The sequence below is a fragment of the Nesoenas mayeri genome, assembly GCF_963082525.1.
Source record: "Nesoenas mayeri genome assembly, chromosome: 1".
Taxonomy (NCBI): domain Eukaryota; kingdom Metazoa; phylum Chordata; class Aves; order Columbiformes; family Columbidae; genus Nesoenas; species Nesoenas mayeri.
Window position 1 is genome coordinate 170,981,848 of NC_137541.1, and position 16,067 is coordinate 170,997,914.

The 16,067-nt window shown below is 36.0% G+C and overlaps 1 protein-coding gene across 1 annotated transcript in view; it reads right to left on the bottom strand.

Moving 5' to 3' along the window:
• Positions 1-16,067, bottom strand: part of PIBF1 (progesterone immunomodulatory binding factor 1) — a gene marked incomplete at its 3' end in the record, with an annotated part of 116,816 nt that overhangs the window by 98,482 nt on the left and 2,267 nt on the right. The window contains exons 3-5 of the mRNA XM_080356229.1: positions 15,890-15,990; positions 13,619-13,817; positions 7,564-7,683 (exon numbers count right to left, since the gene is read on the bottom strand). Coding sequence (XP_080212355.1) covers positions 7,564-7,683; positions 13,619-13,817; positions 15,890-15,990 — 420 coding nt within the window. The remainder of the gene's footprint in view (positions 1-7,563; positions 7,684-13,618; positions 13,818-15,889; positions 15,991-16,067) is intronic.

Sequence of the window (16,067 nt, forward strand, 5' to 3'; positions counted from 1 at the left end):
TTAAAACACTTGTAAGACACTATAGAAAACCTCCCTGAGCTACTAAGCATACTGTAACTACTCTGTTCATAAGAACGTTTTGGTTTATATTTCAAAAATCTAGTCATTGTCATTTTCAGTGAAATCACATTAGACCACAATCACAAAATCACAACACTGAGAAAGTTTTCGTGAGCATTTTGAATGGCATATCATCAAGAACACATGATCTAAAGACACGATAGTTATTAATCTTAACATACTGGTATATATGGATTATTTTATGTTTACCCTCATTAATGGATATACATTAAGCACATTTACACTATAGGGCACTTCTGTCTTAAAACAATTAACATGCCATCATTTATCATAATGGTAAAGCCTCTATCAGATGTTTTTAAAGGCACTGCCTACAAGTTAGCTAGAGTTTCAAATATGCAACATACAGGTGCAAGTACCTCCTTACTCAGTGCAAATATAACTCATCTTGCAGTAGGAAATGGTGGTAAGGGCACTTAACTTTTAAGTGCAAATTGAGATTAAGTTTGGATACAATTCCTTTGTGGATATCCTTTGCCATTCTGCTGCTAATACTATGCTGGAATTCATACACCCTTCACAGAGTGGGCTATTGAAGCTCTTACAGTATTACATACTTAGGAGCCAGAAGACAGCTATCAAAAGTAGAAAATCAAATTGGTTAACCTCTGGACAAATTGGTCGTGAACAGCTCTACAGCAACAATTAAGAGAACTGTTAAGTATCTACAAAATTAGCTCCTTCTTATACCTGAGACCTAAACTAGGCTTTGAATTTTATTAACAAACCGGTTGTTAATGTCATGTTAATGTCATGTAACAATAGGATAACTCCAGGGAAGGGAAGTTAAATTCTACTTTTGAAAAGTGATACTAGCACATGCCTAAAGTATCAAGCTGTTAAACAGATAATTAAAAGTGGTTTGTTTGATTTTGTTTGTTTTTTAAAGATTTATTATAATTCTTGAAGAAATACTAACTCTACTGCATAGGTCACTGTTTTCCAACCACTTAATCTTTTAGATGTCAAAGTTGTATTTTAATCACAGGAAGAAATGTGACAAGGCAAGCTAAGAAACAGTCTATAGGGTAACTCACAAAAAACCCTACACGGTATGCATATCTCCAGGTAGCAGATACACAAATTTCTGGATTTTTATAGCAACATATCTTAAAGACATACAATCAAGCTGCCTGTGCTTAGGAAGAATAAGCCTTGCTTTGAATGTGAAGAAGTGAATTTAGTCTATAACAATGTCCATATACCCTGAAATGACTTGAAGATCTCTGGAATGGAATAGCTTTATCTTTCAATTTATCTTCAAGAGATAGCTTGGAAGTCTTGATGAACAGCTTTGTCCTGAGGGCTTTTAAAAGGATCAAGATCCAGAGTCCTTTGAAGGACATGAATGAGGTCTGGATATAACACCAATAAATAAAAATAAACTTAAGTAAGCCCACAAACTTTTAAAAAAATTAGAGGACAAACAGTACTTCCTCACATAGGATGTGATTGTGATGATCCTGCCAACAATGCATGGGTTTTCTTCAGCGTCTTACTAATTTTTGCTACTGCAGAGAGTAGCAACTCAGGCAGATGGGGTGGTTAAAACAAAGCTGTCCTGTGTGCCTACAGAAATTGTTAACAGAGCTGTCTGAGAGACCCAGTATTAAACAATACAGGTGCTTTCTACAGAGCATGTGAATCAGTCCCTACCAACGAGCACTTCCATTTGGTTTACAAACACTGTCAACAGATGGATGTTTCAAGCAAGAAGATTCTGAACTTGCCTGATCTGCACCATTTAAAACCCAAACTGCCAGAGAAACTAAAGATCTAATGAGAGACCCCACTCTTATGATATTAAGCTTCACTGCTATCCTCCATTTGGAATGAATGGCAGCTTATTGCAGTCATGGAAATGAATACCTATTATTTCTAAATTATATCGACCTATAATATCTAAATGTCAAGTGCAAAAACTGGGTGACATACTTTTTGAACAAAGTCAGTGACACATAATGCATGGTAGGGATTATTTGATCTCTCTAAAAGCCTTTAGGGGTAAGAAAATAAACAACAGAAATGCAGGGAAAAGATTAATCATCCAATCAAGCAGAAGTAGCATGACTTCTTCACACAGTCTACAGATAAGCCTGTGGGTGAAAGTGATCCTGCTTTTAAAAAGAACAAAGAACATCTTTGAAGGATCACTTACAGAAGCCAGCACTTTCTGTTCATATGCTAAGGTACCTATTGGCCATAGGCAAATGTAAAGTTACTATACTACTGTGATGTGGAAACCAGTTCCCTCAAGTAACTTGGATGAGTTGCTGCTACTTAGTCAAGATGATGTTTTGCTTCAGTCTCTTTGTAAAGAGATTTGCATTCAAAAATACATTATTTATTTTAATATAACTTCCCAAATGTCAGCAAGAAGTTATCAATAATTGGTTGAATAAGAGATCTCTGCTAGCATGTTGATAGGAAATTGGAAATCTGTCAAGGACTGTAGATGGGGCACAATCTGCCACTAAAAATTATAAATAAAAATGCTGAGCTACTTTCAACATAAGGAAGCTCTGCAAGGAAGGTAAGAAGAAGTAAGAAAGAGAAGCTTTGGCATAAGTGTTTCTATTGGAAAAGAAAGTAAGGGAATAAAAACCTGTTTCTCTCTGGATCTGAGCTGACTAGAATCTTCAGTGAAATATTCTCAGATGAAAAGGATTCTTGAGACAATTGCGTCAGAGACTAGGATTAAGCCATTTGGTAGTTCTAAACAATAACTAGCACCCTATATAAGCCATAGGTCTATATCAAAAGTGGTAGAAAGACATCAGATAGTAAAGGAAACTTTCATAGATACGTAAGTTTTCTCAGAGTCTTGGAAATGTTAAACTACTGTACCAAGCTAAAAGTTACTGGTAGACTATTTTTCTTCGCAGCTTTTTTCCCGAACAAGATTAATATTAAAAATAATGAAGGAAAGAAGGCACATATCTCACCTAAGACTGAGTCCTCATCTGTCCTTTCTAGAGAGAGACATAAAGACCAAGTAATCAAAGCACTACTTGAAAGAATTTGTGTCAGGGGGCTGGAGAAGGATTCTAGAGTGCAGTCTTTAATTACAGATGTGCAAACTTCAGAAGAAATCTTGGGGAACACAGTCATTCTGGAGTAGCAAGAGCAGCCTCAATTTTACAGCATTCAGACACATCTAGTGCCAACTGATCCTTTGAGTGCAATAGATTCATTCTTTGAAGACTATAGAAATGTTCTTCCTCCAGCTGGGAAACATTATCACAGAGAAAATTGTTAGGTATGTCTAGCAAAACCTGACAGCTACTAATCCCAATTCAGAGATGAGGTCTTAGAAGAGATCTTTGTCCTACATACATCCAGCTTTGTCTTTAGGCTAACCATAGCTTTTAGATAAATCTCATACTATAAATTCGTTTCTAAGTCCCAAAGGCAACTTTACAGAAAAAAATAACTAAAGAAAGGAAGCCCTGATAAAACTGCACCAAGACCGAATTCCAGGAAAACATTGCCAAGAAACTCATAGCCAGAAGAAAAAAAGCAATACTTAATCTTCTAGAGCTACGAAGAAAAGCAGAATTTCCCTCTCAGACTCTCCCAGCTTGAGAGAAACACACAAGTAGTAAATCACATCTGTCTGAGGGAACGTTCTAACCACTTTGGAAGCAAACAACTCTGAAAATAGTACACTGATATTTAGCATGGGAACACATACATCAGAAGCTAGTTTTGTTTCTGGGAAGCTCCTGGTAATACACCACTATATCTGGACTTTCTTCTCTGTACCTCCAAAGTTGACGGTGCCAACATTATTTGTACTTGAAGTACAGAGCACTGTAAAAGAAGGACTGAAATGAGTCTGTACTGTACATTTGTTAGCAGATCACTCAGAACTGCCATAAAAGAACATCACTTTTACCAGTTCCACTGCCTCCTTCCAGTCTGCTGCTGCTGCACCTAGAATCAGAGGAACTGCACTGGTCTAAATCACAGACGCAGCAATTGAGTACAGAGATCCATTGACTTAGTGGTTAGTACTGCAGAACCACTTATACTGACAATTTTAAAACCAGAAATTGGTGACAAAGATCTTTTGACGCTATCTTTGTTCATCAGATTATGTTTCAGTGTTAGAAATCAAGCTTCACACACTGTTCTCTGCTACCAGTCATCAGAAACAGCTTCCATCCCTACCAGGTCTGCATTACAGCTTCAGCAGGCTTTTATTAAGTGCTAACTCAGAACGGCAAGACAGTCAACAAGAGAACTTGTTACAAAGTCAAAGAGTTTTAGTGGTCTTACTCCTCAGCATACTAAGAATTAAAAGAGGAGGCTGATACACACTTCTGCCCGTTCTGAGCAAACAACATATGTATTCATATACCTAGACTACAAATACAGGTGACAAACATTCAAAAGACATCTTTTCTGCCCTAACGTCAGAAATAGAAGTTTTTCTAATACAAATGAATTAACTAATTGCCTAGAGATAAAGAAAATGTGGATTTGTCAAGGCTTAGGAAATGAGTTTCTAGAAGGCTACAACTCCATTTTTACAGAACCAAACTTCTGAGCTGATACAGCTGGATGCTCATGAACTCAGTTGGCTGAGAGGCCACAATAGCAGGTCACAGCACTCACTCCTGCACCAGGCCAGTTCTGTTGTGCCAACAATGAGCTTTGTTTAGTTTTCTGTTTAGTGGGTTCCCCCTCAGCTCCCCCAATAAACAAACAAAAAATAGGACAGCATGTAACGACAAAAGATTTAGTGAGTCTGAAGGCCTAACTTTACATAACTGATACTGAGCCATATTGGCTTATCGTGATAGTGTTCAGAGAACATAACTATGCTGCTTTGCTTTCTCACAAAACAGTACATAAAGGCTTATGGGCAAAGAAAACAAAATAACCAATCTGTCTCACATTCACACTCCAAAGCAAGAATCAGTACAATTAGAGCTCATTTCCTTTGACCGAATTAAAGGACTGCAGCCATCTAGTCACAAATGAATGAAGCTGATGTTAGGGAATGGTTGTCTTATTTGATGATTTAATTTCACACTTAAATTTTCCTATATTTGGCTTAACATATTATGTAAGTTTGGATTTTCCTTTAAACTTTCTAAATTCTTTGTTTGCTAGATAGACTTTCCTATGAGTTTATACCTAATTCTGTAGTATTTCTCATTATTTTATTCCTAGGTAAACGTCTCCATGTATATAGCTTGCTCAAACCTAGTATGTCAGCCATGAACAACCAGAAAAACCAGCAAAATCCTCCTCCCTCAAGTCATTAATAGTTAACAGAAAGATTTGGACTAAGCATGTATTTTAGTTCCATTCCATATTCCACAAATAGGAAAAAAAAAAAAGTTGAAACTCCTTAGGAAGAACCTTAATTATCTGCAATATTAGAAAAAAAGGAATGCATATTGTGGGAAGTGGTTTATTCTCACAGAGAAAAGAAACTGTATTAACTTCAGTGATGACTGTATTTCAAATGTCTGTATTAGTTTCCTAAAAAAGTTTTAAACTCTGAATATACACTTTGTTGATGAACCATGTAGAAAATAGAAATATTGCAACCATTAGAAAAAACTTGCGCACCTTGAATACACTTATTTGAAAACTGCAAGAGATGCACAGGTTTGTCAGCTTTAGTGTACTAAGTCCATTAGAGATTCTAAAGTACCCTCATGTATTGACGATGCTCCTCTTGCCTTATTATCTGAAATGGCCTGAGGTATCTTGTTACAGTCACGCTCATCACATCACTAGGTCAAATATAATACATAAAGCATCTCATATGAGGCGACATTTCATTAAATATCCAAAGCATATCATCTCTATGCATAACAGATATGTTCAAGACTTGGGTTTGTGGGTTCTGGGATTTTTTCTGACAATATGGAAGAACTGTAGTAAGTGATCTTATCTGAAACCTGAGAATCCTAAGGAATAATTTTTATTAACAAGTGTAAGCCTTTTTTTCCTTGTGATATTTCAATATCTGGATGTCTTCCCTGATTTTTTTTAATGAGGTATTAATTCTCACTAATTGTCTCTCATTTTATGCATGATTATGCAAACAGAGGATAACCATTCAAAGAACCACCTCAGTTCAACACAGGCAACATTCTCGTGCTTTCTCATCAGCATCAAAAGGAAAGCACAGTCAACTTCAAATCTTGAAAATAAATCAGTGGGAAAGGTGGATACTGCCACCATGTGGTATAAAAAAAAGAACAAAATTAGACGTTTCTCTCTCAAAGAAGGGTAATGAACCAAGAAAATTGTTTCTAGCACAACTTTAATTATTGTTATCTACTATCCTGTTAAATTGCTGCAGTAAAAATTAACACAGATGTCAGTCAAACCTCAGAAGGCTGAAATCCTCCTGTAGAATTTTATTAAATTGGACCACATTAAAGTACAATGAAGGAAAATGTTCACATAAATCAAAGTTAGCAGGATCAATTTAATCTCAATTATGACCACAGATGATGACACAAAATAATACTGAAGGACACATATGTGCAAATGTTATTGACTACTTATTCAATCAAAAGGAGAAATGAAAATAACTTGAATTTCACAAGATAATCCTGTATAATTAATATCTCTTTACACTTGATTCCTCCAGAAGTAAATTTTGAGAGGAAAAAAAAAGGTGGTAACTGAAGAATAAATTCAGAAGTAGTAAAATAACAGTGGTATTTAAGTGTCTGCAGCCATGACTTGGATAAATATACTCTGTGCAACTGAAACTGTCTTATCACAACCCCAGATTTACACAGAACTATGCTAAAACATAAATCATCCTAGCTATATACATGGTAAGAACATTATAAATGTTTATAAATACCTTAAAAACAACATTCTCCTTATATTGTTTCAATTCCTTTACTCTTTGAAAATGAAACTTAAATATATTTAGATAATTTGTTTCTCTGCTTCTGTGTTTATACATTATCTGATATCAAATTACCTTTTTCTTTAGTATAGAAAGATATAGGAAAATTAAAATATAAGAAGTTGAAAAGCATGACAGAGAAGATGCAACTCCAAAGAACTATTAAAGAATGCATTTTAATATTATTAAAATAAAATGTGAAGCAAATTACTACCAAGACATAACCATCTCAAAAACTATACACTGAACCACCATTGTGTCTTCAACTACTGCTGGGTGGAACTCCTGTCTCCGCTTCCCTGCCTTCAACCTTCCCTCAGAAAGCACAACAGAGCTGGTAAGAGTCTATTCTGAATGGTCTCATGAACAAATCTTGCAGGGTTGCCGTAAAGTAAAATTAGCTGTTATACAAAAATGTATACAGCATGTTTCCCCTTACCCTCCCTTCCTGCACCCTCATCCCCCCAGTACTTTTCATACACCAAAAAAGCTTTTATATCTTGTACGTGAATAATTATATGAAGAATGGGTTTCTTTGCAGTAAACATGTATTTACAGTTTCTTATTTGAGATAATTAAGGTGCACAGACCTCTGTCAGACACTTCAATTGGGATTTGTATCCACTTAGTTCTTCTGTTAGGCTCTCCTTTTTCATCTGTAGATCACTTAGCTCTTTTCTTAAGGAATGGACTACTTCATAGAATCTGATCTAGAAAAACATGATACATATTCAAAATTAAGACTAGCAAAATTGCAATCACAAAACTATAATCCCCAAACCAAATCAGCTAAATATTTTATGGCAAGAATTCACCAAATGATTTCTAGTGCATGTCAGGAACCTGGGTTGTGGGTGGAAAGGGGGACTCTTAAAGCAAAGACAGTGAGTTTCTTCAGACTTTGACAGCAGCAGCTAGGAAATAATCAATTTGTGTTTGATACTGAATTAAAAAAAAAACCAAAAAAAAAACAAAAAAACAAACAGGAATAAAAGTAAAAACATACATTTCTGTTCAACTACAGCAGCTCTCAGTCAGGCCTCTCGATTAAAAAAATCCAGCCGCTGATGGACCACATGATCCCACCCTCTTATTTGTAGCAGCTCTACAGCCTATTAGATTAACAATGTAAAAAGAAAAAAAAGCCTCTACTTAGCAATAAAACAACTTAACTCACTAACCTCTCCCAAGCCAATATACATTTTTATGGGGTGTGTAGAAATGGAGAGAGATTAGTTTTGTTTTCTGCCATTTCAGTGTGCTGAATCTGCACCAAGAAAAATGCAAGAGCCAGCACTGGACGGGAGAACAGCACATAACCAGAAGAACTATGACAAACCCCCAGCCAGCAGCAGCATGTTGATATTCAGCTCCACCATGCAACTAAGTCTCTGAAAGAGCCTGCTCTGCTCAATTAGCACTGTAAAAAGCCTTGTAAAAGGATTTAAAAAATAAAATAAAAAAAAAAAAATCTATAACATATGCCCCTCTCTCTTCTTCCACTCCAGTCATAGGCATAGTCTCTGACAAGTGTCTCGTATCCATAAAACTTTTCCAGAACATTAATACTGAACAATAAAAATTACTACAAAACACGGTAGTTAGGAAAAAAATACAAAGAACAAAGAGGTTTTTGATATACACCCACACACACGTACACAGAGGTTATTACTCCCAGATCAAGCTGATACCTTATAATGTTTGTTTTGGGGGATGAAAAGGAAAGAATAGATAATTAAGCACTATGTTCATGCAAAAGCTACTCCATCCCCCCATCATTAATGCTTTGTTTGATATATGATTAAAGAAGAAATAGAAGCAAGAACGCACAGATCAAGTAAGCATTCAAGAGCAAGCTGTACTACGCTTCCATGAAGAAGGAAGACAGGTCTCTGTTTTGCTACCTGTTAATAGCAGAAGACACAAAGGTTCCAAGTATATGCCATATAACTGACAGTATACAACTCCAAAAACCACAGAAGTCATAGAAATTTGTGATGTAAACATCGGTGTAGCTTGCTTTATCCAATAAAGCAAGTGCACAAGATGACTTGAAGATCAGTATAATGGGAAGGCAGAAAAAGGAAATTTTCTAAGTGGTGGGGTTTTTTGTTCTTTTGTTTTCAAGTTTTTCCAAATATTGTGCTTGTTCAAAGTTGCAGTTATTGGTTTACTCAACATGAGATCTCCACTTTTCATGCTTACTTTTAGATGCAAAACAAACATAAGCTGAAATGAGACATATACTATAAATTTAAAGTAACTTTTTATTCAAAAAAATGCAAGCTTTCCCAAAATATAGCTGCCATTTTAATTTTTTTTTAAGATGGTAACGATGGATTCTCAAATTGTTATGTTACAGTTACACATAAAATAAACAAAATTAAGGATGTTTTTTAAAACTACAGTTCAATTAAACCCAAATAAGCTCTAATTTTTTTATTCATGTTCTGAAAATTTCAAATGAAAAATTGAACCATCAGATGCTACAGTTAAAACTACAAATTGTCTTTCTGTTCTGGGAAGTGAACTAACTGTGTATTATTGCCTTATTTTACTGCTTCATTAATATTTTTTTTCTTGCAGTATTCTCTTCCTTCAATATTTAAGGAGTTTTTTATGTCTGTCTGTGAAATCACACTGATTTCATGCAAACCCATTAGAAACAAACAGTGAAGTTAGTTTTGTGGTTTCTTTCTAAGTTCTGAACCACAATAGGCTTCAACTACTTCCTTAGGAAAAACAAAACAAAACCAAAAAGCAAACAAAAAAACCCCAAGACCAAACAAAAACAAACAAAAAAAGAACACATCAACAAACTTCAGAAATGTGCATGCAAAGCACTGAGTACAATTTTAGTCTCTTAACTGCAGCTTCTGGTGACTACAGTTTTGTCTATCTGGATTCTTTAAGAACTTGTCTGATTACATCTGAAACGGAGCAATTAAATTTGAATCAAATACTCTTTTTCTCCCCAAAAAAGTGATTAATTTTTTTTTCTTAAAAAATAAGTTCTATTGCCACTAATCGTAATAATTTAAAGCCTTGTGGGTTTTTTAAACCACACCTCGCTTTTCCCCTTATGTTCTTGTATTTTTCTGCGACTTCTCTAGGAAACCTAACTTACCCCATCACTTCCCAAACCACAACAACCCTAAAATAGATTAGCCAGTATCAAATCAAGATGACACGGGATACAGGTATCAAGGATAAAGGTATCTGCACAGCCTTCCCAAGAAAAGATCAATCCATGGTAATAAAAAAATGCAAATGAATGCAGTAGATGAGGGGAAGGCTGTAGCAGAAGTTCAACTGTTATTTAGTTTGCTAAATAAACATTCATGTAACTCAGTAGTCAAAGCACACATTTCCTCTTGTCAAATCAATGTAGCAGAAACAAAAATTACTGTAATGGCATTTCAGAAACAACTGTATATAATAAAAATTACAAATTTATATAGATTACAAATTTATATAGACATCTATAGGTTGCCTTTCTAGGCAATTTTTAAAAAACTCTTAGCATGTGCCCATCACTTTTAAAGGAAAACTAAAGATAAAAACGGATCAGTGCAGAGAAAGATTAAGTTGGCTTCTGTTAAATGAAGTTATGTGAAAGTAGTTGCATCAGTTAACTGCCTTCTTTAAAAAAGGGCAACTGAGCTCTGGTTCACAAAATGATACAACTGGAAGATGTGGCAATTACAATTAGATCAAGCAGAATTCACAGACACCATTTTTAAACAACTTGGTGAAAAATTTTTCCAGGAGAGTACACAATAGGTTCACTTTACTAAACAAATCAAGTTGATTGGGCTGCCAAGCACAAGTTCAAATGACCTGAAGTGCTTTAAAATTTTGCACATACTCTTTCTAAAAACTCATTCTTGTAAACAGTTTTAAAAAAATCTAAATTTTTATAGATAAGTTCAAAACAAAAAAGGCTGATTTTAAGAGAAAGATGCTTAAACCATCATTTTTCATTCATCATCATCATTAAACATTGCCTAGTCTTTGCTCTAACATGTAACTATTGCACCCCTTTGTGGAAGAACAGTGAAAAGCATCTCACATTTGTTTTAAGTCTAGTATTTTAAACTTGCAATATCTCTATATAGAAAACCTGCATTTAGGCAGTTCCTGCTGTTTGTCCAGTATACGAGATTTCATACAAAGTGTAAGCATTATATATACATTTACTTCTATCCTGGAGAACTGTAAGACAGTATATTAAAATTGATAAATAGAAGTTTGGAAGAGTCTGGAAATGTCTTGCTCGAGTTTGCTGTAAGCAGAACTCCTTCTCAACAAGAATTTTACCCTAATATCAGCAGACTATACTATTAGTCTGCAGACAGATCTGGACCCAGAGATTCTATCTGCCTGAGAAATACACAACTCCTCCTTAGGTAAGCAAAGCAGAAAACAGCATCAGAAAAATCTTCAACATCCCTTTCCTAGCTTACAGAATCCAAATGGATGCATAGACAAGATAGGCAAAACAGTTCTGTGGCCTCCTAGCATCTCTATCATCTGAATATCTCAAAGTAATGATAAAAAAAAAGTCACTGAGCTTAACTGATACTGACAGGTTCACACTGATCCTATTGCCAAAAGAAGTTGAGAGTAGCAGCATAAACAAGCATCTTACTACAGTATATCTCTAACATAAAACTAATCTGGCCAAAAAGAAGGACTTATTTCAAAAGAAAAAAAGTGACACGTGAAAAGAGGAAAGGGGCTCCACTGAACACATATGTAATGGAGTTTGAGTCACAGATAAAAGCAGAATTTACTGGTTGAATGCAAGAGGAAAAGAGAGGTGCATTAGGGATAGAAGGTGGCTGTTAAATCACTTTTCCTGCTTCACATCTTTTTTAGAGCCCCTTTCTACTCACAAATACAATCTAAACACTCTATTTGTGCTGTGATAGCTTCACTTAAAGCAGCTGGCAAGGCTACTAACTCCTAGTATCTGAGTCACTCAGTTACAGAGTCTTTTGTATTGACTGCCAATCAACTCCTGAAGTCCTTGAGCTTCCTGCACATCAATTTCAAGTAAGCTGACATGGATTTCAGTTTGTGTTAAAAATCTGCTTTGTCAGTCATGGTGGTGCAGGAATCAACAAAAATACCTCAAATACTTCTACCAAGAACAGCAGGCATTGTAGACAGCTATGGGGTAATAACCTAATAAGTCCCAAGCTAAGTGTTCTTGTTTATCACTCAGAACCTTAAGAGTTTCCTAGTACTTTCAGAAGTCCAAGTTTTGGAATTTTTGAAAAGATGTTCCCAAGAACATCCTTTAGATAAGAATGACAAGTTTTACTGCTCTGTACTTATCTAGAGCACAATATACCATGACTGTCATTCAGCAAGAGAACTCATTCGCACAGCATTTATACCTCAACAAATGCACTAGGTTTTTTACCATAATATATCTACAGCTTCCTTAATAACTAGCTCTATAGAGAAGTACTTTGGTGCTAGTACTTCTGTGAATTAAAGTTAATTAAGGTTAATGTGTCTAAACCCTCTTCATTCTCAGAAGTGAGCCAGGATGCTCTGGACATATCCCACAGTCTGTGAAAGTATTGTCTTTTTATTGCAAGCAGAGTACCCCTCTGCCCCTCCATCTACCCATAAGCCAAAATTAACAAACTTCTCAAATAAAGAAATTAGTCTTCAAGTATACTTTAAGGTACAATTTATCTTCTGCATTTAGTTACATAGGAAAAGCATGGGGGATAGGTAAGGGATATTTTCAAGAGCTATGTCAATGTGTGGTTCTGGCAAACAGAGTTTCAAATTCCTATTTTCAGCCTGCACTATCATCAATGTGTGCCCACTATTCAATTATAACACCCCATCTGCTTAACCTTCTTAAAATACTCTCTTTAAGACATCAGAGCCTGGGATTTAAAGGTTCCCCTCTTTACTGAAATCCAGTCATAACAGACTGATCCAGAAGCACATCTGCTTCTGAAGGTTCTAGTTGGGGAAGAGTAAGAATTCTAGGAGTACAGACTGACTTCTACCATATGCACATCCCTTTAATTCTAAACAAAGCAATTTACAGCTTGTGGTGGGCTGACCCTGGCCAGCAGCCAGGCATCCATATGGCTGCTCACTCACTGCCTCCAGTAGGAGCAGGACAGAGCGGAAAATGAAGAAAAGCAACAAAACTCTCAACAGTTTAATTAGTGAAGAAAAGAGAGAGGTGAATTTAAACAAAAAAAGATCCCAAAACACACAAAGAAAATCACTGACCAATCACTCACAAACTCCCACAAGCAGACGGATGCCCAGCTACTCTCTGAGCAATAACCACCTTGGAAGCTACCCCTCCACCTCCTCTTTCTTCCTCTACCTCCAGTTTATGTTGCTGAGCATGATGTTAGATGGTATGGAATATGCCTTTGGCCAACTGGGGTCAGCTGTCCAGCTGTGTCCCCTCAATCTCATGACCACGCACAGCCTGCTTGCTGGGACAAGGTTAGGCAGGGTGGAGAAAAGAGGAAGTTTTGATACTGTGTGCTGTCCAGCAACAGCAAAACACTGGCGTGTTACCACCACCGATAACTCCAACCCATTCAGACCAGGGATATAGCTATATTTTAAAACAATACAAAATGCACTACTCACAGAAACATATTCAGGGATAGAAAGCTGATCTTCAGGAAGAGACTTAAGCTTCTCATAGCAATCATCTGTTAATTCCAAGTCTCGCAAGCTACGACGGATATCTCCAGCCCTCTCCCTTAACTGATGATTCGTTTCCTCCAGTTGCTTCTGTCTCAATAAAATAGTTTCCATTTCTTGTTTCATTAGAGCCTGATGTTTCCTTCAAGTTTGATTTGAAAACAGAAGACATTATGCAGTGTGTAACTCAAGTGCCAAAGCTTCACAATATCCTGGTAAGAGTGAGTTATGCTCATTTTGTAGAGGGGAAAATTTACAGAGAGATTAGGTAACTAGCACAAGAGTATATACCACCATAGTTATACAATAATATCAGACATAGTATATATAAAAATCCAGGAACTTCATAGCCATTGACAAAACAAAACTGAATCTGAGAAGTGACAATCTCCACATATGCTGACTTGAATTTATAAATTACTCTTAATTTACCAATTAAAAGGTTAAAAACACGAAGAAGCAGAATATATTTCCACACAAAATACAAAGAACTAGTAAATCACCAAATAAAGCAATATTAACTTCAATTTGTGTTTCGCTAAGTTTCAACAGAAACATGCTTATGGCTGATTCCACACACAACCCTTCATTTTCTACCCAGTGTAACGAGATCATTAAAAAACAAAACAAAACAAACAAAAACAACAACAACAACAAACTCTTGAAAACATGTTCAATTTAAGTTATTCTTCAAAATTAAATAATTTCTAAATTATTTTAAAAGCAATATTACAAATATTTGCTCCGCTAGTACTACAAGGCAATGTCTGCCTGTCTTGTTGCAAAAACACGAAAGAAAATCCCAGGTCAGCAAAGCAGCCACACAAGGACATAGTCTGTACATATGCAGATAGAGTACAAGCCTGTTAAATTGGGATGAAAAGTGAGGGTGACAGACAAGATAAATAATGAAAAGACTGGAGAAAGTAGTTCAATCTTTTTATGCTCACTAATAACATTTTGCACATCAGTACTTTTTTTTTTTTTTTTTCCTGAGCACTCCTCAGATAACTCAAGCATGGCCAACATAAAAATGTTCTACCGTGGTGCAAATAAGCATATAGAATGAGAGACATTTTCCTGCTCTTAGTTGAAAAATTTTGCTGTAATTAATCTCAGGTCTGGCTTCATGTCCCTAAATCTGTTCCAGGCTGACTACACAAAATGACTTTGAATTAGTCACATCCTGTAAGCTGGTGCATATTCTACTGTAACATGAGAATATTAAGTAATGCTCTTCCTTTACAGCCTTACTACAGGTCTTAAAACATCTAACTGTAAGTAATTTTAAGTAATTTGGAGAAGCCTGCTAGCCAGTCTGTTCTCAGCTATAGGTTAATTCAAAGTGTTTCAGGAAAGCAAGCAAAAAAGTAAGTTTCTGCATCATTATGAGGAACGGCTGAAGTCACTTGGTTTGTTCAGCCTGGAGGAGACTGAGGGGACACCTCAACATGGTCTACAGCTTCCTCACAAGGGGAGGAGGAGGTGCAGCTGCTGATCTCTCTGGCAACCAATGACAGAACCCAAGGGAATGTCAGGAAGATGTGCCAGGGGAGGTTCAGGTTGGACATCAGAAAAAGGTTCTTCCCCCAGAGGGTGGCAGAGCACTAGAACAGGCTCCCCAGGGAGGTGTCACAGCCCCAAGCCTGACAGTGTTCAAGAACAGACTGGACAACACCCTCAGATACACAGTCTGAACTGTGGGGTTGTCATATGCAAGGACAGGAATTGGACTCTATGATCCTTGTGGATCCTTTCCAACTCAGGATGTTGTATGATTCTAATTGAAAGCATTTCTGACCAATAAGCAATCCTAAATGGAGGCGCTAAACATTATGCCCTTACTTTTCCCAAGTCACCCAGGCTATAGAGTTATTAAAAATGTCTTTTAAGTTGATGGAAAGTCTGCCTCCTCTACCTACTCCTTTTGTTCTTTACTGGTTTTAAAAACATTCTTACTCCAAGTTCCTATTAAATTTTGAATCCAAGTAACAATAAAACCTAAACCACAAACTTCAGCGAGTGAGAGCTTACTTCGAATTTATTTATACATAAATTGAATAAATTCCAGTTTTAGAATGGAAATACTAATACAATCTGCAAAAGAAATCCTACTTCTGTAATTCATAATCATCACTTTCCATTAACTACCCATTAATCTGAATTAATATTAATAAAGTTATTAAAGATTAAGTTGTTTTATTTCCATCATACCTAGCATCTTCCTGCTGTAATGCCAGCTGACTATCCAATCGTAAAGACAACAGCTGCTTTTGATGGATTGCATCATTAAGCTTCTCTTCTAGCTCTTCAATCTAAACACAATTAAAGATAAAATGAAGAAAATAAGTTACCTTAGTAATTTTAAAAATATGTTTGATCCTAAGAACAA